The sequence below is a fragment of the Talpa occidentalis genome, unplaced genomic scaffold (assembly GCF_014898055.3).
Source record: "Talpa occidentalis isolate TD23 unplaced genomic scaffold, MPIMG_talOcc4v2.1 talOcc4.8, whole genome shotgun sequence".
Lineage (NCBI taxonomy): Eukaryota > Metazoa > Chordata > Mammalia > Eulipotyphla > Talpidae > Talpa > Talpa occidentalis.
The window spans coordinates 63444597-63469307 of NW_023605194.1; the positions used below are offsets into that span (position 1 = coordinate 63444597).

Sequence of the window (24711 nt, forward strand, 5' to 3'; positions counted from 1 at the left end):
TCAGGCTCCTGTGTCCATGATGCCCTCCTGCCCTTTTGTCATCTGAGTACTTTCTTACCCCATGAAGTTCTAACTTTTAAAGAACAAATCTGGTTTTATTAATTTAGTGTTTTCTCAAATCTCCCTAAAATTATTTATTTTAAAATTGTTTTTTATCTATATTCATCTTCTCAATGTGTTAATTTTTCTGTTTATTAAAATCTGATGGTTCTCCTTCATAGTGTTAGTTTTTCTCAAGTGTTTGGCTTGTCATGGTTAACTGGTATTCATTTTTGCTTCAAAAATCATTACTCAAAAACCCCAAACTGTTAACTGTGAATTTCCTATTTCCAGTAAGAGTGGAGGAAGGACTAATAGCAGCTTGTCTTTGGGCTCTGAGGTTCCCCATACATCCACCCTACAACTCAGTACGGCCAGGACCCTGCCCCTGCCTCTCCGGCTCCAAGGATCACACACCCTGCTGCAGCCTTCAGACCAACCCCAGTCATTTCCGATTCTCAGTACACATCCTTATCTTCTAGGAGCTCAGAGGACGCAAAATAGCCCCATCATTAGTATTCTGAACACAATCTACACAGCCCTCTCCTCCCATCAATCCTATGCCAGCTATTGCCATATTATAGAAATTTTTCAAAATTTAGTTCTACTAGTGATACTTCTTTCATTATCAAATACTAATAGCCTTTTTTCTTTTTTAGTAATTAAGCTTTTACATGGATTTGGGGTATCAGATAAAGCAAATATGGGTGCTGATTTGCTATTTTGATCCCATTTGTATCTATACTTCTAAGTAATACTGGTCTACAGATAAGATAGAGGTATGTATCTATGTGCTTTGTGAGGTGTTAGAATGAAGATAACGCTGGCTTCATAAAATATATTAGGTAGATCATAGACATTAATAATTATGGGTTCTTTGAAAGTCTGGAACAATTCATCAGTAAAATATTATACCTATGTGCCTACAAGGTAATTTTTTGATAACTGTTCTCATTTTTTAAAATGGTTCTTAGTCTCTGCAGAGTTTTCATCTCTTTATAACACACTAACTCGAGATTTTGTAAAACTAACATGAACTTACCTTACAAATTCTCAAATCTATCCATTTAGAATTTTAAAAAGTTACATATAAAATTCATTTCTCTCAATGTTTTCTTATTCTAATTTCTAACATGTTTTTTCCCTTTTACCCAATCTAACAACTTTATGATTAAAAAATTTACTTTTCACATAAAGAATTAAGTTCCTATATTTGTCAACCTATTAATTTTGAATCATTAATTTCTGCCCTTATCTTTCTTTCCTTGGACTATTTTTCATTTTATTAACATTTTAAAGTGACTTTTAAGTTCACTTGTCTCCATTTTTCTTAATGTTACTAATAAAAGATTAGGTTGAATGAAATATAGTATCCAGGACTCAATCCTAGAACAGAAAAAGGACACTGGTAGAAAAACTGATGAAATTCTAATAAAATCTATAGCGTAGTTAACAGTCATTTACTGATGTTAATTTCTTACTTTTGACAAATATGCCATGGTTATTTATGGTATTAACATTAGGGAAAACTGGGTAAAGTACAGGACTACTTTAAATACTATCTTTCCAACATTTCTGTAAAACTAAAAAGTTTCAACATAATAGCTTTATTTGGGGAAAAAAACTTATGTAACTATAACTGTCAATAAATATATTTCTGAGATATATTATCCCTATTCTGTGACTTTCTAAGCAAAGTATAAAATTCCTTCTTAGTTATTTAACTAAGCTATATTAACAACCTCAGGGAAAAAAGTAGTTAATTTATATTCAGTAAAAGTAAATCCACAGCAATACTGTACAACTGTCACATTCTGGCACATGAGGTTTTGTTTTTTTTTTAAAGATTTTTTTAAATTTATTTATACAAGCACTGGGTATAGTCAGAAGCCAGAGCGGGGAACAGAACAGGCAGACTGACGAAGTACACTGCTGAAGGGAGCAGCGTGCACAGCAGGAGAGGCCTGCACGCCATGTGGGACCCTGGGCCTGGGGATCAAACCAGCGCTGCGGAGGCTGTGGGCAGCTTCACAGCCCAGTGCTCAACCGCTGCACTACCAGGGAGGCCCTGGAACATGAGGTTTTTCTATGTGGCCTAAACTTTTCTCCTCCTCATCGCTCCTACCACATTTGATATTTAATTCTGAAATAAGAAATTCCAAAATATTTTATGGGAGGAGGATGAAGGGACAATGAAAATAGTACATAATAACTAAAGTTTTAATTGAAACTTTGTTTTCTACTTCTAGAACAAACATCAAGAACCCCAGGAATAATCTTTGGAGCTTTCATCACTGTCAGCTTTTCAACCAACAGTTAAGTCTTACCAGCTGCTGCTCCACGGGTGGTGGTACATCCTGACTGGCATACACGATGGCGGGGTTGTAAAGACTGAACACCACAGGGTAAAATACCTTCTTACCTATAAAGTGAAATACATGTTTACATCACACAAAGTCATACAATGAAGGACTGATCTTTACTGCAATATCTATGAAGATTTTATTAAAGTCTTTCTTTGACATATGATGATTTATCAATATTCAAGCTACTGAACATGATGTTTTGATGAACATGATGATTTTATGACATCAATAACTGAGGATGTGAAACTATAACCTTGCAAAAGAACAGAGGAAAAGAAAGATTAATGGGTGTCTTGCACACATATTCCCTTTCTCTGGGTGGTGCACAAGGATATTCTCTGAGCTGTTCATTAGGTGAGCCATTCATTACTCATTATCTTAGCAATTGATTTAAGTTAATTGAATTTAAGTTAATTGGTTGACGATCACCAATTTTGAAACTTCTATGATTCTTTGAATCATAAACAGTAAATACAAATACTGTACAATGAATTGACAGAATAATTAAAAAAACAGAACTGCAGACAGACATGAACAAGATCTGGAAAAGTAGGTAGAGTTAAATATACCTGATATAATAACTGCAGACGGCCTTTTCATTAGATTAGCATTCCAAGTGATAGATAGCACTGAAGGGACCCTAAGGCTAACTAACTAGCCCACATCCCCTCAACAGAGAATCAACCCATTGCTAAGAATGGACTCAATCAGAGGTGATGAAAGGTGATGATATCAAGTGCTCAGTAATGTCTAGGACCCTGCAGGCAATGAGGCAGCCTTTCTAGTACAAGATCCTCAAGAGATTTTCATGTCACCTTCATTAAAATCCACTTAGGGATAGGGAGCTCAATTTTCCAGAGGCAAATCTATTTCTGGTTATAAAAAATTACTTTTATATTGAGCAGCTCCTTCAGCTTCCACATTTTGAACCTAAGGCTGCCTGGTATAACAAAAGTAAACCTAACTCCTATTTATTTACTCACTAAGCAGTCAGAGTTCCTAACAATTTTTCCAAAACAAACTGACTAAAAAGGTAACCGTCTGTGTGATATGAATAGTTCTAATTAAAAAATATTTGAGGTTTTTTAATAAAGAAAAATTTTTTCACATTAAAAATAAGATTTGACATATAAAAATGTCAATTGTTCATAAAATACTAAAAAAACCCACAACACAAAGTATAATAAATCATCCCCAAAATCAATCTGGGGACTAAGCACTATTTGTATCTAGTCCTCTATATGCTTGTGTGCATTAGTACATCTACCTGCAGTAGCGTGCTTCTGACTCTCACATCTCTAACAGTCTGCTTCTTTTTTTTTTTTGACAGGTGCTGCCTCCCCTTTGTTAATTTCAAGTCATTTTATTTATCTGCATTTGTTTATTTGGATTCAAATGAAGACACTGGAATTTGGCCATAAGGGAACAAGGGGTATGAATTTCAGGGGGGCAAATTTTCACTTTTCTACTTACTATTCCAGTTAAATTATGTCTAACATAACTTTAAAAACATAATTAACTTGACTGAAAATATGGGATATGCGGACACCTGTTTTAAATTCTACACTCAGCTTTTCCACCAATATTTTACGCACCTGGCTCAGCATTTAACCGGCAGCTGTTAAGGAATTCGGCTGAGAAATATATATCAACATCACAGAAAAACATCAAGACCTCTCCCTTGTCCCAAGCTCGGGCACCCACATTTAGTCCTCGTCCACGATTAAATTCTTCATTCAATGAGACCAAGGTGTAATTGTGAAAATTAGACTCACTATGAGGAAAGCACATACAACAAATGATAAGTCCTACTTAAAGTTTAACAACTCTCTTCCTTCAACATGACTTACAATTTTTTTATACTTCAGATACTTTTATGTTGATTCTACATTTATATAGGGAAAGGAATTCATCAACTTGTATGTTCATCATCAGGGAAAGATACATCCCCTAAATGTCCACATTTGAGGTAACATATAGGTAGTGTGAGGTTAAAAAGTGTTGGGAGACTGCTGCTCTTAAAGAACTTAAAACTCTGTTGGGAAGCTAATCTCTATATACACAAAAAAAGCCATAATGTGGAGGTCTCCTTGGTAGTGCAAAGGGCTATGCTGCAGCACTATGAAGCTATGGCAGCCACCGCAGCACAAGTTTAATCCTTGGCCAGGGAGCTAACCCACATGTTGCAGCAGACCTCTCCTGTCTTGCCCGCTGCTCCCCTCAGCAGTGTATTTCAGTCAGTCTGCCTGTTCTGTTCCCTCCTCTGCTCTGGTGAATCCTCTCACTCCCCCTACCCCCCACACCTCTGGCCTGTACCCCAGTTCTTGTATGCATAAATAAATATTTTTTTAAAAAAGCCATAATGTCTGGTAATAAATAATGCATTCCACACCAATGATACCAAGAACAACTCTCCAGCTCTTCGGGTCTTTGCTCAAATGGCCCCTGATCAGAGGGACCCCCTCCCCTCACTGCAGATGTGAAGCAGCCCCACTCCCTCTCTTTAATCTCTATCACCTTGTCTGGCTTTGTTTTCCTCAGCACTACCAGATGTGTTTGTTCAGTGCCTCCCTGCACTGGGAAAGTAAGCTCCATTAGAGCAGGGGTTTTTGTTGAGTACTATAAACACAATGAGCCTCATGCAGTAGAAGGTCAATAAGTACTTGCTGAGTGAATGAATGAACAGCAGTTCTGAGGGGAAAAAATCACTTTACTGGAGTAGAGAAGATGTTAGAACTGGAATTTAAGTTATGCCTGGGTTAAAATCCCGAATTCAGTGGTCATTCTAATTATTCTCAAAGGCAAAAAAGACATAAGAAAGTAGAAAGTATTTTAAAGGACAGGAATCTGACAATCAGATTGAAACAGAGGGCTCTTAAAATGGGAATAAGAACAGAGCAGAAAAGGGTCAGACTAAGGAGTATATCTTCCATGAGAAGTTAAAGAGCATGGTGAGTGTCCTAAAGGCAAGGAAGAGTCAGGGTTTTTCCACCAGGCAGTGGTTCTCCCAGGGAAGTCACCTACAGCACAGCTCCCCTAGGAACACGTCAGAAATGCAAATTCTCAGTCCTCACCCCTGACCCCTGAATGAAATGCTAGGTATGGAGCTGAACAATTATGTCTTAATAAGGCTTCTGGGTATGTTGAATAATAAAGCTGGACTAGGCTATAGCTATAGTAGGGCAGTGTTGGATTAAAAAAGGAACATTTTAGGGAGATTAATTTTACAAAATGTTATGTGCACATTTAGTATAACTGTACATTTAGTATAGAACTGGAAATGGAGAGATGGAAGCTAAAGCTCAGAGTGCACATAGTCTTAAGTGCTCTAAGAACCATGCTCCCCTTATGGGATATAAACTTCTTCCTTCTTTAGGGAAGGTGCTGATCATAACTCATATCCCCAGCGCCAGGTAGAGGTACTAATTATTGCATATCCCAACCATTACAATTCCCTACGGTGGGGGCCAGATTCAAGCTGGCCCAATAACAACTACCCCCACCACTACCATCCCACCTGGGCATAGTGACTGGCTCAAGAGTGGACAAAGTTCTTCCCTGGATTTTCTCAACTGCATCTGGGAGAAAGCTCTTTTCTTTCTGATGGCAAAGCTGAGTAGTGAGCCCAGAGTCACCAAAAGCCATATACCTCGTTTGTGGAAGAAACCAATCTGCAATCGGAGAATGAGGTGAACATGCAGAGAAAAACAAGAAGACAAGAGAATTTTGATGGAATTCAAGTCTCTAGTTATAATACACTGACATAACAAAGCTGTTGCTAGCTGTCATAATCCTTAATTTGGGGAGTTATCCTTGATTGAGTTTTGATTAATGCAGGGATAAGTTCAATGATTTCATGTGAGTGGATGGCATTCAGTAGGTGACCTGAAAATTATAAGGTGGGAGAAGGGGGAAAGAAATGGAGGGAAAGGGGAAATGGGTTGAGTGGTAGCAGCAGTAAAGAAAAGACAGGGAAGAGGTAAGCAAGAACTGATTAAATGAAGGTAAAAAATGGGTGAAAGATGCTGCTTTTAGATATCATACCTGGAGGATTATGAGAATGATCTTAGTCTGAACTGAGAGAGGGCCACCAGGAGGAGGGGTTACCATAGGAAAATGTTTTTATGCACCACAGCTGAGGGAGTCCCTCTGGGATAGGAACTGAAACTTCTGCCTCTCTGCCCAGTCCTGTTCTAACCACCCAGTCAGACTCCTGAGCAGTGTACATGGAACATAACTGGTGGGACTCAATGCATGTTAAACAACTGGAAGGGAAGGATCAGCCAAGTCCAGACTCTTAGGGAACAGCCACAACTGGCAGAAAGGAAAAGAAGCAAGTAAGGGATACAGAGTCGGTGTGTCAGAAAAGACAACCAACTTATTATCGTACATTATAACATATTTATATTTACAAAATATTTACATTTTATAAACATAAGAGGAATGGTTCAATAAAGATCACAGGTTAGGAAAAGGGATCAAGGAGGATGACAGAGAAAAAGTTGAATATGGCAGGTTAGATCATAACTTTGGGCCTATAACTTAGAGATGAAAAGGCTCAGAAGTTACAGAATTAGTAATAGAGTATTAAGGAATTATTAAATCATACCTTCAATCCTCTGAGCACCTACCATGTGCCAGGAGCTAGAGGAGTTGGTTAGAGAACCACTCTTCTGTGAGGTTTAGCTGTGAAAGGGTAGAAACCTAATAGTTGCTATGAGTGCTGTAGAGTCAGGTGGGTGTTTCTTATGGATGGGGGTTGGGGGAGTACATAAGCATCATTTGCAAGGCAAAAAGAAGAAACTTGAGAAATATGGGGAAAGGTGACAAGTAAAAGACAAGCTCAGGAGATGATTATCAAAGTGAAGAGATTAGATTTAATACAAGGGAAAGAATTCAACAGAAGGAAATAAATGGAAGCAAATATAGAGAAAATGAGTGGGCCACAGAATGAGAGAGCCCTGATATCATGCTACTGCTAAGAGGTTAAAGGAAGACAAGTAATAGAGAATACATGAGTGACCGTAGGGATGAAATGAGGACCTTACTATGATCACCTCACACGATAGGTTAACTCTTAAATAGCAGCTATTTCACTTACATGTGGGATACAGAGAAAACAAAGGGAGACAAAATCAAACCAAAACAAACCCTAGAAATCTGACTGTAGAATTGAGGCTACCAGAAGGGGAGGGGGTCCAATGGACTGTAGTGGAAGACTATGGGTGCCTTGGGGTGGGTGTGGTGTGGTAACATACATCTGAAGAGGTGTGAAGCTATACTTCTGAATCATATACAGTGTAGTAAACCAATATTACTCTATAAAAACACAGATAAACAAAATTATTAAATCATTAAATATGTGAAGTTCTCATTCTTCCATGTGGACTTCCATGTGGACATGACTCACCAACCTTGTGACAGATTCTAGGATAGACTTGACTTTAGACAATCCTTCTTTACCAAAATACACCACTGTGAGATGAATTCTCTTATCTTGATGAATACATACATTCCTAAAAGAATTGAAAAATAAAGTTCATTCAAGAAAATATAATAGGCACTGTTCATTCAGAAAGTAAGCACAAAGAAGTATTAATAAGAAAACAAACAAGGCATTACTCATTTAGAACAAAATTGCATGCAATTTTGAATAAATATGAAAGTAGTGATACTGGTGAATTATTAAGTAACACAGCAATCATATAACAACACTTATGCCTAAATGAGTACAACCCTCAGAGGACCATGTAAACAGCTGCCAATTTCTAAAACATTTTTTGAATCTTTGCTTTGGTACTGCTTTCAGAAGTAAGTAACAAGCTACTCAAGGAAATAAGTCCAATCAGTAAACAAATATTTAAATTTAGGATAAAGAGTTATTTTGTATTCAGACTAGGTAATTCCAAAAACTATACCTATCATCAAGGAATAAATATATGCCAAGACTGACTGAGATTACTTATTGTAAAGAATACAGTATCACTGAAAGTAACCCATGTAAGGTAATAGAAAAATGTTTTAGGTTATCAGATCTCAAGCAAGTTATTTCAAACAAGCAAAACTGATTTGGAAGTATGACTTCTAGATATTCTGCTACAAAGTAGTGTTAACTTTTAAATCCAACAACTTCAATATGTGAATAGAGATTGGGATTGCAAAGCATTAAAACTAGTATATTAAAGCATTTAAAATGGGACAATTGGTAAATTTATTTCAATTTTAAAATTAAAATTGCTCTCAAAGGCATCTTCTGGGGAGATAGCATGCTTCTGTATTTTGAGTGGGGAGGTTGCTACATGAATGTATACAATTGTCTAAAGTCATAAAACCTCTATCTTAAGATATGTGGATTTTATTGTATAAAAATTATGTCTCAATAAGGTTTATTTTTTATTTTTATTTATTTTTTAAAAAGATTTATCTATTTATACAAGAACTGGGTACAGGTCAGAGGCGCAGGAGGGTGAAAGGATTCTTCAGAGACAGAGTGGGGGTCAGGACAGACAGACCGAAAACACTGCTGAGGGGAGCAGCAGGTGAGGCAGGAGAGGTCTACTGCGCCATGTGGGTATCTCCCTGGCTGGCCGGGAATCAAACCTGTGCTGCAGAGGCTGCGGATAGCTTCACAGCGTGGCGCTCAACCCGCTGCACCGCCGGGGAGGCCCTAAAGTTGTTTTTTTAAAGGGAGCATTTTTATTTATTTATTTAAAATATTTATTTATTTATTTTGTAGAAGAACTGGGATCTAGGCTAGAGGTGTGGGGGGTGAGAGTATTCACCAGAGACAGAGTAGGGTGCAGAACAGGTGGATTTGCTGAAATACACTGCTAAGGGGCGCAGTTGGGTGAGACAGGAGAGGTCTGCTGTGCCATGGGGGTTAGCTCCCTGGCTGGGGAGGGAACTCGTTGCAGTGATAGTGCTGAGACTTAACTCCTAGGCCACCAGGGAGGCCCCTCAATAAAGTTTTTTTTAAGGAGCACTTAGCCAAATTGTTAAAGTCCTGAAAATTACCTGAAGTTCTGCATGAACTGTGCAAATGTTTCAGTTCTTCCAGCCAGTGGCACAATGATGTTAATAATTGATCTAGTAATGTCAATCATCTCACTCTTCACTTTCATAAGGGGTCCAAAAGGACGGAAGAGAGTCACATGTCTATATTCCATAAGGTCTGCTTTCTTGAAAAAGAGTTCATACTGTGTACCCTTATCTCTTTCGGTACGATAGTAACCTAAAGAAAAAGAGTAAAGGACAAAGATGTCTCTATGGCAAGTTTATAAATTCAGTGTGAATACTCATTTTACTCAAAGATCAAAATATAAAATCAGGCTCACAGGGTTAAAAATATGTATTTGTGAAAATATTTACCTCTGTTACACAGTCAGTAACAACTATTCCTTCAAAACAAAGGATTTTTTAAAAATTTCATTGCTATTATTATTCAATCCATAAAATATGCTTCAGATAACAATTTTTCTCTTACATGATTTTTTAGATAGTGGAGTCAATCAACAGTGACCATATGATGAAAATAAATTACTTCTAGAAATATTAAGTTCTAGACCCGATATTCAAAACTTCTACTGCTCAGCTCAGCTCAACAAAAATGAATTGAGTGCCTTTAGTCACCGGTGGTATAAAGAGGGCTATGTGGTCCCTGTTTTGAGGAAGGGTTATTTTAGTGAGACAGAAAAACAAACCCACAAATAATGGTAAATAGTAACTGGTATAGACAGACAGATATACATATATACTGAAGAGAATGAAGTCAAAGAAAAATTAATATAAACAGTGATATGAGAGGCCTTTGGGAGAAAAGTCTACTGGGGAATCCAATTTTTAAGTGTGACACTCAGGAGACAGGTTAGGTATATTAATATTTTGGTATAAAACAGTGAATGAGACAGACCTGATACTACTTCTCCTAAGGCTGAGAAACTAGCAGGAGCTGCAAATCAGGATAATGGGCAATGCCACACAGTAAGTGCTGTAAGGGGGGACACAGGTAGGTTACCAGAGTACACAAGAAGCACTGCTTAGACTTTCTTAGAGATGACTTTCTTGAAGAAGTGACATCTAAGCTGAAGTCTCAAAGAATAGGAATGATGAAGTTGTTGTCAGTAATTTTTATTATTATTATTTTTTTTGTGAGGGGAGTGGCACAGTGGAGGGAAAGTGAGGGACAAAGTATGCTTCATGCAGAGAAAAATCCTGTAAGCGACAGAATCCAAGAAGAGTTCTAAGTTAAGTAAAAGCCAAAAAATATAAAATTGGTATAGTTTTCTTTCTTTTGAGGCAGATGTGAAGACATTTTACTCCAGTTACTTAGTTATCTTACTTCCTCTGCAGTTCTCAATTCTGCCATAAACTACAAATACAGAGTGAAAAGACAAAAGACTGAGATTACAGGAAAACTAGAAGTTTTGAAACAATCCATCAAAAATAGAGGGAAGGGACAGCAGAAAAGAGGTGTCTACAGGGAGAAGGCAGCAGAAATACCATAGAAAAGCATGCTTTCCCTGATAGACTCTAAGGTAGAGTTTCAGGTAGAGCAAATAATACCCATGATTTGGGGTAAAAACCCCCAAACTACACATGTGTTATATTATTTGTGCAAATCATGCAAAGAGAACTTTTTTTTTTTTTTTAAAGATTTATTTATACAAGCACTGGGTACAGTCAGAAGTGCGGGAGGGTGAGAGAATTCACCAGAGCCAGAGCAGGGAACAGAACAGGCAGACTGATGAAATACACTGCTGAGGGGAGCAGCGGGCGCAGCAGGAGAGGTCTGTGCGCCATGTGGGAACCCCACCGGGTCGCTGGGGATTGAACCGGAGGCCCCAAAGAGAACTTTTAATAAAGATTTATATACAAAATGGCTTTAAGTCTGCAATTGAATATCAAGCGGGGTATTAAGATGGAGATGGGTAGGGATCTATAATTATTCCTATTTATAGCAATCAATAAATACCTTAAATTTATAGCAGTGTTCCTCAGTTATTTCATTCATTTTTAACTTGATATATAAAAAGCCTATGCCTTCTCTTTACTTTTCCAAATCTCAAATATGCTTTTCAAAAACTATGTATGCCTCTTTGATGTTAGGATAAGTGATTCTCTTCCCTCAAAAATACAGAATAACCACTAAGGTTGAGGTTTTTTTTCTTTATTAAATGGTTTTAAAATCTTGAGCCTTAGTTGATACATTTTTAAAAATGTGTAACAGGAACATCAAGATCAGATAAGAGTGGAATGTAAACACACGCACATGCAAATATACACACAACCCAAAGAGCCCTTCAACTTGAGTAGCATTCTCTCTGTAAGTTTAGATTTTTTTCAGTTTCCCTGATCCTTATTCTCTATTTTATTATAATCTCATTAAAACTTTCCCCCCAAAGCCATTTCAAATTCTTGGTGGAATGAAGTGGGCAAACATAAATGTTTTAATACTACGATTGGCTTACATTCTCAGCATACAATAGCATTTTGTCACACCAACACATCTTTCATATTACCTTCTATGAAGTCATTTTCGTTAAATATCAGTTTCTCTCCCAGGGGGCCATCCTCATCTTCCTGTTCATCATCTTCATCAGGATTATTAATGACCTCCAGGCCTGCTTCAATAACTTCTACCAATTCATCTCGCTTGTCTTTTCTAACTGGTTTTTCCTCAGGATGGCGAGTGAGACCCATTTCTAACTGGAATACTTTCATTAAGGTAAAACTTTCAAAGGGAATGACCCCATACTCACTAGGTAGTTTGGCCCCTATACTAACTTCAGCTTTGTCAATTTGGGAATGAAGAAATTCTAAGAGATCGCTAGGTGCTTGTTCTTTGTTGACTTGATAGTTTGCGACATTAGCTCCTATATTCTTTCTCTCTTGCAATGATCTCATCTTCTCACTCATTTCTTGCAATTCCTGCTTTAGTTGGGCAATTTGGCGTTTCAGACTGGTTGCCCTGGTTTGATAATGTTCTTCTTGCTCTTGCAGGAGGGCTTGGTAATACTCTTTACCATAATTTTCCCCAATGACACCAGGAAGAGATGCATTTCCATCAGTCTGGGGGGCACATTCCAGAAGGTACAAAAACAGTATCAAACTGCAGAGTAAAGCAAGACCCAATAGCAGCCAGTGGGTCCGGGTCTGAAGAATCAACCCTCTTCTAGGCATTCTTATTAATGTGGACTTGCCTAATGAGGTATGTTCTTTGCTTGCTCATAACTTTAGCAAAATATTATCCAAAATTAAAAACAAAATCAGATTTTCCATAAAGAGGTACCAAAATGAATTCTGCTGTAGCTTAAAAAATTTCCTTCTTCAGTAGTCAAAAACTACTTGCAGAAATAAGAAATTATGTGTACTTCCTGTATTGTTATCATGATATCCAAAATATCTGATCTATAGAATCAAATAAAATTCCATTATCAGTGGTGACTTTTCTGAAAGAAACAGAGCAGAATCAATCAGAATTTTAAGCACATCAAATTGTCAGTTTCAGTAAACTTAGTTTTGTGACTACTATGTGGAGAGCACCATGAAAGTGCTAATACAACTTAGAATATTCAGTAAATGCTGGGAAAAGACATTAAGAAAAACATCTTAAAAAACACTAAAATATATGTAACATTTTAAGCCAGAATGGCTACACATCCATAGCCTCCTCAGTGAATCTAAGAAACATAAAAATAATGTTTAGCATAGTCTATGTTACATCCTACCATTCTCGAATTAATTGAAAATTATACTGCTTATAATTTTTTAATATAATATTTCAATTATTTAATTATCTTCCCACTTACAGCATATCACCATTTTAGAGTTGAGTTTCTATAAATTGTTTTTGTTATACTGAAAATGGCTTACTAGAGAGGGATTTTCTTCCAGCTTATTCAATTCACTTTATTAATTTCTATGGCTTAACTCAGTCAATCCAAGAACCTTAAAGCTAAGTGGGGGATAAAAACAATTTCAAAAGGTCACAGACATCTGGAAAACATATTAAGAAACATTTCTACATCCCAAGTTCTGCAGTAGATTATTTGAGCATTAGATCACATAATTCTTTCCACCGTATTACACAGCAACAGATTTCCTACAAGTCTGGAAAAGTCTGGAGTCTATATAAAGAAAAAAACATGAACATTTTAGTATTTATCTGCAGGGAAAATTAAAAAAAAATTATAAATTTACAAAGTTATATGCTACTATTAATACCACAACCAATTAAGTGAGCTCTCCCATAATCTGTCTTTCTAAATCAAGATCCTTAACTTTACAAAAAGAGAAGGTTAAAACTTAGGAGACAAGATGCAGGGAGGCCTCCAGTGTAGAGAGAACTTACAGTCTAACCAAGTGTTTGTCAAAAGGATTATGTGATACTATGGCAGGGTTTTCCACAGAAGTGGTTTCTACAAGCACAGCAGAACCTAAGGAAGAAGATCACTTAGTGAACATCAGACCTAGTCACGTTCTGGGTGATTAGAAAGTCTGATAACTTCTGTGGAAAATGCCGCAACATGCAGTTTTTTTGGTGGTACATATCTGCGTAATATATAGGATACATTCAAACTTCTTACACTATTTGTTAAATCACAAACAACTGAATTAACTACTCTTAGCCACTTATTACTTTAGTTAACCCGAAGATAACCAAGAATCTTGAAAAATGTAATTCATCAAAAGGGAGTTTACTATGACAGCATCTATGTAACGGATCATAAATCTTGTATTATCTTATGTAGACCAAAAATAGGGAAAAAGTTTGGTTTTAAGAAATAACATCTTAAAAATAGAGATACAAAGCTGATATTAGTTCTAGGATCTTACTATGCCTCAAAATCATTTAATCTGAAGCATTTAATTTTGTTTTTTGGAAGCTAAAATCCAGAGGTATTTCCTCTATTTATTGAGCTACTACTGACCCCTTATCAGGGAAAAGGCTAAAACCTGAAAATATGGAGATATAACTTTGTATAAATTATTACTAGAGTTATACATATATAACTAATATATATTTATATTTATAAATATAGTTATATAAATATAATAGTATATAACCCAAGCATCTCTTTTTTCTTTTAATTTATTTATATATATTATACATCATTGTTCATTTTTAAACAATGTTTGCTTTTTCCCCCCTCCGGTGTAGTCCCCATAGAATTTCCTCCACCAATTCACCCGTGCACCATCACCACAGTCCCCTGTGCTCCTCCATCCCTCCGATCCCTCTCCCTTCCCCTCTACTGTAGGATGTTTCTGGTTTATAATTGTCTGTTTGTTTTTGTTTTGTTGTGTTTTGTATTGTTATTATTTCTTTCCTGATGTCTTATTTGGTTCCCCTATATTCCTCCTATAGGTGAAACCATCCGATATTTTTCTTTTTCCTTCTGACTCATTTCACTGAGCATAATTCCTTCTAGCTCCAGCCATGTTGCTACAAATGGCATTAATTTATCTTTTTTGACTGCTGAATATTACTCCATTGCATATATATACCACATCTTCTTGATCCAGTCATCTATTTTTGGGCATTTGGGTTGTAACTTTTTCTTTACATAGACAATGCATTTTAAACTGTGAGATATAACTGCCAAAGGTCTATGTTTCTATGAAATAAAACAGGAAAAATCAGTGTATATCAGTAGTAAATTTTATATTGCAATTCTATGTGTGTGTTCCACATAAAATATATTTTAAAAGTAGATTAAATGTGGCCCCCAAATCCTGAAAATTGCTCGTTTATAAAGTACCTTCATTCATTTCCCATTTTATCCTTTCAGAATAGTAATTATCATTTTAATTTCGTATAAGAAAAATAGACTCATAAGTAAAAAGATTTAAATAAGTTATATAACTACTAAGTAATAACATTAAGGTCTACTTTCCTCTCTCATGTAAGCAAAATAGAGGTTTTGAGATATCTTACATACTTATCATATATAACTGAATATCTTACAATCAAGTATTATCCACTGAAATGAAAGAAAAGCTGCTATAATTAGTTCACAGTACAAATGTTAGCTGCATATGTCCATAGTTGCTAAAAATAAAAAATTTCAAAGTCTTATTTGCCTACTTCCTGAAGGAAACTCTTTAGCCACATCCTAAAAGACTAGTTTATAACATTTTTCAATACATTAGGAATATTAAAGAAAACATCCATTTTTCTGCTGTTGTATCTCAATTACCATCATTCTATGTAGTATGTTTGCACCATGAATAATGTATATAAAATATACATCACAAACAGGTATGTGTTAACTCATAACCCAGAGTTAATCCCAAGCAATCATATAGGCACAAACACCAGTTAGTTCAGTGTTCTGAAGAGAGAATAGGATACTATGGACATGGGAAGATGAACTATTAAAGATATAACAACAAAATCAAAGATCTCAGAATTGAAAGAAACCATAGAAGTCATTAATTCTTACTCTCTAAACAGATTAAAAAGACTTCCTCTTATAGCCAAGATAAAGTAAACAGAGACTAGATTTACTCTTTAACACGAAACAACCAAACAAAATCTAAACAATGATGGGCCTCCCCGTGGCGCAGCGGTTGAGCGCTGGGTTGCAAAGCTGTCCGCAGCCTCTGCAGCGCCAGTTCAATCCCTGGCGGCCCCCCCCCCCCCCACCAGCCACCGGAGGAGGGTCCCACATGGCACGCAGACCTCTCTTGTGCCCGCAGCTTCCCTCAGCAGGGTACTTCCGTCCTGCCTGCTCTGCTCCCTGCTCTGGCTCTGGTGAATTCTCTCACCCTCCCGCGCTTCTGACTATACCCAGTGCTTGTAAAAATAAATAAATAAAAAAAAATAAATCTTTAAAAAAAAAAAAAGAAAACAACAAAATCTAAACAATGAAACAATGGTTTTTAAACTACAGAATATTACATAGTAAAGGTATTTAGAAAGACGTTAAGATTAAAAAAACTAAATAGAGACACAGATGACATAAAAAAGATTCATGAACTTTAGGAAACGAAAAATTCAACATCTGGGATGAAAAACACACTGGATGGGTTTAACAGCAAATCAAATAATTCAGAATAAAATACTAATGAATTGATGATACAATTGAAATTATGCAAATTATAGAAGGAAAGAAGAATGAAAAACATGAACAGAATACCTAGTAAGCTGTGTGACAAGCTCTGGCAGTTTAATATACATATACGCATATCCACACCCTCATATATACGTGTGTATATATAAATAAACACACACACACACAATTAGGGTCCCCAAAGGAGGAAGAGGGGCCCAGGAAAAATACTGACTGAAAATTTTCTGCATTTGATGAAAGCTATTAACACATAGGTCCAAGATGTTCAGTGAATCTCATCTACTAATGCCATAAAGAAAACCAAAGTACATGATAAAACAGAAAATCATAACAGTGACCACAGGAAAAATACACATCATATATAGGAAACACAGGTAGTGGAACAATATCTTTAAAAAACTGAAAAGAGAAATGTCACCCTGGAATTCTACACTCAAAAAAAATATCTTTTAAGAACAAAAACAAAATACTTGTTTAGACATTAAAAAGTTGAAAGAACTTATCAACATCAGACCTAACTAAGTTTTTTTGGCAGATAGAAATATGAATATAGAGAAAGCAGTGCAGAACACAAGAAATGTTAACTACATAGATAATTATGAGGTTTTTATTATTACTTAAATCCCCTTAAAATATAACTGAAGAAATGGCCAAATTCCTAGAAAGGTACAAAGTACTGAAATTGACTCAAGAAGAAATTAAATATGGGTTATAATGTAAGTATGATTTTATGCTGAAATAGTAATAAAAAACTACTCACAAAGAACTACTCAGATAGTGTGACTAGTGAATTTTTCAAAGTGTTTGTAAGAATTAATACCAATTTTCATAAGCTCTTCCAAAAAAACAGAATAGGAGGGAACATTTCCCAACTCACTGTATGAGGTCAATATTACTCTGATACCAAAACCAGATATAGACATCAAAAGAAAAATACAGACAAACATTTCTCATGAATATACAAATCCTCAACAAAAAGCACACTGAATCCATCAAACCATAAAAGGGATTATATACCGTGCCCAACTAAGCTGTAGCTTAGAAATGCGACAAGATTGGTTTACCACATGGAAATCAATTAGGTCAATACACCATATCAATAGGACAAAGGACAAAACCTATATGGATCATGTCACTAGACAAAGAAAAAGCATTTGACAAAACTCAACCCCCTTCCTTACAAAATCACTCAACTAACTTAGAATGAAACTTCCTCAACCTGTTAAAAGGCATATACAAAAAACCCACATATAACTTAATATTTAATGGTGAAAGAATGCATGCTTTCCTCCCTAAAATCAGGAATAAGACAAGGATGTCAGCCCTCATTACTTCTATTTAACGTATCAGAGGAGATTCTAGCCACGGAATTAGGCAAGAAAATTAAATTAAAAGACTTTCAGCTTGGAAGTGGTAAAAATATTTCTATGTGCAGATGATGTAATCTTGTACAAAAGAAATCCTAAGAATTCACTAAAAATATATTCTAATAATGAGTTTAGTCAGACTGCAGGATACAAGATCAATATACAAAAATCCACTGCATTTCTATATACCATAATATTGTTAGTCACTAGGGAAATGCAAATCAAGTTCAAACAACAATGAGACATCATTACAAATTTGTAAATGCCTAGAATTTAAAAGACTGATGTGTTGGTGGCAATGTGGAAGAACTCTAACTTTCATAGACTATTGGTGAGAATATACAAGTTAACTGTAAGCCTAAATGTGATTGAGTCATTCTGTTCCTAGATATTTATCCAAATGAAAGAATGTCCTTACAAAGACTCCTACACATGTTTATATGTAACAGCTAAAAACTATAAACAATTCAAATGCTCATTAATAGGTGGATGGACAAACAAAGTGTGGAACAGTTGTACACTGGGTTGCTGTTCAGCAATAAAAAGGAATAAGCTACTTTAAGATGGGTGAAATCTCATTACTCTTGAGTGATAAAAGCTAGACAATGAACACGTACTGTATGATTCTGTTTATATAAAATTCTAGAAATTTGTAGTGACAGAAAATAGTTGGGTTAGTGGTTGTAAGGGCAGCATGGGGATAGGGTGAGAGATAGTACCAGGAAGGAATTATAAAAGGGCACAAGGAAACTTTGGAAGTAATTTTTAAATGCCTAGAATTTAAAAGACTGATGTGATTTGGTGATGATTTCACAGGTGTATACATATGTTCAAATGATCAAACTGTATACTTTAAATAATGTAGTTTATTTTATGTTTATTATACATCAATGAAGAAATTTAAACGCAAAAACAAATCAGATTTATTTTTAGCAGAAGCACAAAGAGGCATTTTAAAGAAAATTCCATTATATTTATTAAGAAATCTCATTTGGAAAACATGATTGCTGTCAGAAAACTAAAACAATATAAAGTACACATATTTGTGGAGGGGGATTAGAACCTTTTTTTTTTCTTTGAACTGTCACTATCAATGGTTTGTATTTAGGGAAAAAAAGTACTGATTACCAGAAGGCAGCAATCATCCAACAATATCTGAATACCTAACGCATGTCAGATAATGCACTGGACTTAGACCCCCAAATTGCATGTTGAAACCCTAATCCTGAATGTGATGGCGTTAGAAGATGGGGTGTTAGGGAGGTAATTTAGACATGAGGGTTGAACTGTCTTGAATGGGATTAATGCCTTTATAAAAGAGCCCCCAGAGAACTTTGTAGTCCTCTTTCTGCCATGTAAGGATAGAAGAATTTGGTAGTCTACAACTCAGAATAGGGCCTTCACCAGAACCCAGTAAGTTCATAAATCACTTAGTCTGCAGTATTTTATTATAGCTTTCCAAAAAGCTGCCTAACTAAGACAGGCACTGTAGCACCAAATGGATCATTTTGAGAAATATATTGTCATTATTCCACATATACATTTTTAGTATAAATTTTGACATAGTACATCCTGAGGTATTCTTAGTGGATATGGGTGAAAATTACTTTGCCCCCATTTTGAATGTCTGGTTAGGAATAAGACACTAAGTTCAAAAAATGTCTGACAAGCACTTTTTAAACATGGCTCCACTGTTATCTAACATTCCATGTCCAAGATCACGTAATTCTGATTTCCATTCATTTATAGGTAACCATGTTTCTCTTCAGGAGCTTATGAGGTTGTGTTTTTTTTCCATGAAGTTTACAAATTTCATCAGAAGTATCCAGATGTCTATCATTTTAAGATTCTCAGTATGTCAACTCGTAACTCATACTTTTGTTAAAAAATTTTTCTTGTTTTCTTCCTTTGTTCCACTGACACAATGTTTTATGTTTTTATTCTACTGGAAGGTAGGAAAGGGAATTCTGGCATCCACTTAAGTTGTGAGGTTAGAAGACTGGGGAACAGGAGTTGTTAGTACAGCCAGAAACCCTTAATCTGCCACATCTTTCCACAAGCTCTCTAAAAAGATATACTTTCTGATCATTCCCACCACACAGACAAAGACGAAAGGTGGAAAGGTTGATTTATATTTGCCAGTACTTGGTCTCTAACTGAATTATCTTTCTGTTTGGCTCTGGCTACCTAAGACTGGATGCACCCACACTTTGTTATCTCTGTGGTGATTTCCCCTCTTTCACTTTCTATCCTATTAGACATACATTGGTTCTTCTGGATCTATTTTCCATGTTGCAGCTATTTTTTCCTACTTTCTAAGTTTTCAAGAACTGACGGCTTTTTTCTTCATGGCAGCCTATACATGTTCGATAGGTATGATACCTTCTCAAATCTGAGCATACTAATATTTATTCTAAGGTTTTCTTCTGTTTCTTAAATTAAGTCTATTGCTTCAGTCTTGTATTTGTTCATTCTAGAGCATCTCTTACAAGCTATTATCACTCAGAAGTATTTAATCATTTTTGTTGTCTGTTCCCATTTTAAATGTATCAGTATCTCAGTACAAAGGGGAATCACTATACTGCTAGATTAAATTCATAATTGTAACTAACTCTATAATTCAGATTTACATTTGTACTTAGTAAATGTGTAGCATGACAGTAACAATGTTAAGTTATTTGACTTGAAATCCTGTGATTCTTCAATCCATCTTTAGTCACATCCTTTTGGTGTTTCATTTCCCCTGACAACCACTAACTTGAGTAATAATTCTTAAGCATTATGTAACAAGCTTCAGAGACAGATCATCACCAGCTCTACCAGACTTGTCTAACAAACTGTTGAACAAGTAATGACTGTCTGGTAGAAGACAGTCATAGATGCATAATCCAAGGAGTAAATAATAATAATAAAATGAATCACTTAAGTCTTAAATTCATAAATGTTTTTTAACCAATCTTTAATGTTATATGTTAAAATAACAAATTTATTTTTATAAAAGGAAGACTCCATGTTGGTAGAAAATGTAATTTTCTGCCTACCTTATGATTCAGTCATTCCATAGCTGACAGAAATGCATATGGATGTTCACCAAGACAATTCTAAGAATGTTCTTTGCATTCTTCAGAAATATATTACATGCAAAAGATGGAAACACAAATATCCATCCACAGAAGAAAAGTCATATGCAGTCATACATTGCCTTAACAACTGTAATGCGTTCTGAGAAATGAGTGGTTGTGATTTTGGTGTGTGCCAATGTCACAGAGTGTACTTACAAACCTAAATAGTACAGCCTACTACACACCTAGGGTACATATAGTGACCACAACTGTATATGTTGGATTGGTCATCATGTGGTGCATGACTGTAGGCATACAACAGAATATTACACAGCAATAAAAGAAATGAACTATTGATACATGAAATATCATGGGGGAAATCTCAAAAGCAATGTGCTCAGCACACTGTGTGATTTCATTAATATAAAGCCCAAGTCAGACAAACTAAAAGATGCGAGAAATCAAAATAATAATTGTGGGAAGGAGTATAACTGATTTGGAAGAAGTAGAGGGAAACTCCTGGGAAGACGGAAATGTTATACAGGTATCATTTGATTGAGCTGGGGGTTACACACAAGTTAATAAATACATAAATATTCATTAAGGTGTACAATTAAGATTTATGCACTTGATGACTTTATATGTATTTTATAATTCAGTAAAAAAGAAAAAAATGTAATTTCCAAACTGGAACTTAAACTGGGTGGCTTTATGTCAAAATTCTCTGAGACACCACTAATGAAATTCAACATCCTTTCTACAATCTTTTAGTCACATGACAGTTTTTGAGCAAATGGCATAAAAATAATAATACAAAATTACCGTTAACATTCCCAGTCATAAAATACTTGGTTTCTCACTTCCAGGTTTGAAAGTAGTATTTCAATACAACATTAAAAGACACTGAAGGGTCACTTCCTAAGACCCTTTCAATGATGGTTAAATGGGCATCGCATTTAAATACCAAGTGCAGATTAAAGAATAAAAGCTTAAGATTTCGAAGTAAAATTTCCAATTACCAATACATAAAAGAGTCGCTATTAATTCTACAAATTATTCCTCAGCAAGTTACTCAGGAACAAGGTAATTTCCAAGATGAGATCTGAAAATGCAAAGAGCTCCCGGTCCCAGAGCCTCCTCGGCCCACTAATTCCTACACAAATGTGCATCTTTTGAAGGCGCCTGTTATCTGGCAAAACGGCGAGGCTGCTGTCAGAGAGAACTATTTTCACGGAATAAAGAGGTAACAGCTGACGACAAAGTTTATCCACTGAGAGGAGCAGAGGTGGTGGTGAGTTGGTTAAAAAAAAAAAAGTGATAAAAATAAAACACACGCAAACCAACTGCGCTGGCAGCACCCTTCTCAAAAGAAAACTCAAGCCACTCCGAAAAAACGCGGCGTTTCCTGACTCCGGAGCAGACGCCTGAGGGCTTGTCCGCGAGGCGACCCCACGGGGAAGGGCTCCCCGGAGAGCTCGCCCGTGAGGTGACCCGACCTGGCCGGAGACCCACCGCCCCGGCCCGCGCCCCCGCTCCTGCACCGCCCGGGCCTGAGCCGCGGCAGCCGCGGGCGGGTGAGAACCGGTACTCACCAAGCTCACTCGTCCGCGCAGGGCGGCGCCGGCCCGCCGCCTCCTCTCGGGCAGCGGGCACACACGGGCGGCGCCCCGCGCGCCGCGGCCGCAGCCGCCTCACCGCCCACCCTCCGGGCGCGCCGCCGCCAGACACCCGACACTTCCGGCGCGCGCGAGGAAATGAGGCCGCGGCCCCGGCGCGCTCCCGCCCCGCCCCGCCCACGCCCCGCCCCGCCCGCCCACGCCCCGCCCACACGCGCTCCCGTTCCGCTCACGCCGGATGGATGCGTGGTAAAGAGCTCATTTCTGATTTACAGCATCGATTAATCGATTATCTGTTAAAAGTGTGTGTGTGTGTGTGTGTGTGTGTGTGTGTGTGTCCGTGCCCAAAGTCAGCGTGTGGAGGCCGGGAGAGCGTTGGCGACAGGACACTGCTGCTGCCCCATCACATGTCCGCAGTGACAGGAGCGCCAGCTCGGGTTGGACGTCTGGCTCTGCAGGAAGGAAGGATTCGCCAAGGATGAAAGCGTGGTCCTGCCTGGGCCCTTTCCCGGGGGCCCAAAGGGAGCGATGCATGCCTTCGTGGGCACTGAGCTAAAGACCGGTAGGTCTCCAGAGGTGTCAGAGCAGCTTTGGAAGTGTTGGGATATGCTTGAGGCCCCAACGAGGAAAGCCTAGGATGCCAGTTCTTTCGGCCAGTCATTCCAGTTCTTTGGACCTGAATTCCCTTATATGTGAAAGGAGGGAGTTGAGTTAGACATTCTAGACAATGGCTGCTGGGTGTGACATAGTATGACTGTTGTGAGGAGGAAAAAACGTCCTTCCTGACATCCTCTCCATTCACCTGCTTATTCCAGGGACACCCCTTGTCCTGCCATGGGGAGTAATGACCTGCAATCGAGAGATTGCCAGGCAGCAACTGCCTGCTTGAGTGGATATGGTGTTGCTAAGAGTGGTTCTGCCTCCCACCAGACTCAGCTCTTTCTACCAGGTTTTCCTTGGCAGGCTCTGTAGGCTTAGCCTTTCTAAGTCTTAGTTTCCTCAATTGTGTTGTGTGGGCAACAGCAATAACATGTGTTTCCTAATATCTTGTGATTAAATGCAATTCTCTATTTGAAGTGTTGGCAAATTGGCAAGCGGATGCTCACTGTCATCAACTGTGTTAGAGCCAAAGGCTGGGGTGTCTATGGGATGCATCCTATAGCAGTGGCATTTCAGGAGACATCAGAGCTGTCTTCATTGGATGATGGTTGTTGGGATGCTTTTACTCAGATAGTCTCATATATGTGCTGTGGGAAATCCCTTAGGTAAGGTCTGGACAGCGCCTTTCTAAGCCAGGTTTACCAAAAGTCCATCGCCCAACTTTGAGGTCTCACACCTCTCTCATACCATTTCTGAATAAATATAAACCTCCAGAGTTCTAACATCTTTTCTCCCCAATCCCCAACCTTGTTAAGAGTAAATAATTCTTACTCATAGCAGGAATTTAGAAAACCTAAATAAGGGATGAGGAAAAAGACTAATTATAATAAAGTAAAAATCAAAATCAACAAGCAACTATAAACCAGAGACACACCACGTGGGGGAGGAGGGAGTAGGATCAAAATGGGGGGGCGGGGAGGGACTGTATGGGGACTATAACCAAAACAAAAATGCATACATTGTGCAAAAATGAAAAATGATGTAAAAATATATAAAATTAAAAAAATACAAAATAAAAAAAGAGTAAATAATTCTCATCTAGTCATAGATTCCATGGGTCTGTGAGTTCCTGCAGATAACGATCTGTTTCTTTTCATGTCTCAGCACTTTGCACATAGTAAGTTCTCAGTAAATATGAATTGAATTGATTAAAATCAGAACATGCAGGTTCTCTCTGGTGGCTAAGGGGTTAAGTTCTCAGCACTATCACGCTATCAGTGCTGTGTTCTGACTTCAATCTCTGGCCAGGGAGCTAACTCACATGTGGTGCAGCAGACCTCTCCTGTCTCACCCGCTGTTCCCCTCAGCAGTGTTTCAGTAGATCTGCCTCTTTTGCTCCCCTCTCTGGTGAATCCTCTCACCCTCCTGCACCTCTGGCCTATACCCCAGTTCTTGTATGCATAAATAAATAAGAATAAATCTTAAAAAAAATCAGAACATGCAAGGGCCTCTCCAATATCTGGAATCTCCGCCACTTCACCAGTCCCCAAGCAGATGGTGGCACACCTGATTAAATTTGCTGCCTG

General features: G+C 37.4%; 1 protein-coding gene across 7 annotated transcripts in view; it reads right to left on the bottom strand.

The window, feature by feature from the left end:
• CSGALNACT2 (chondroitin sulfate N-acetylgalactosaminyltransferase 2) overlaps nt 1-22563 on the bottom strand; it is a 38366-nt gene extending 15803 nt beyond the window's left edge. For 2 of the 7 annotated variants that reach the window (XM_037495923.2, XM_054690081.1), the window contains exons 1-6: nt 22502-22563; nt 11924-12853; nt 9420-9636; nt 7820-7921; nt 4001-4179; nt 2367-2461 (exon numbers count right to left, since the gene is read on the bottom strand). In XM_037495923.2, the coding sequence (XP_037351820.1) occupies nt 2367-2461; nt 4001-4179; nt 7820-7921; nt 9420-9636; nt 11924-12584 (1254 nt within the window). In that variant the 5' untranslated portion in view covers nt 12585-12853; nt 22502-22563. Of the gene's footprint in view, nt 1-2366; nt 2462-4000; nt 4180-5922; nt 6077-7815; nt 7922-9419; nt 9637-11923; nt 12854-22501 lie in introns of those variants that run through there. The other 5 variants (XM_037495924.2, XM_037495925.2, XM_037495927.2 and 2 more) reach the window with 5 other exon arrangements.
• Between the last annotated feature and the right edge of the window lie 2148 nt (nt 22564-24711).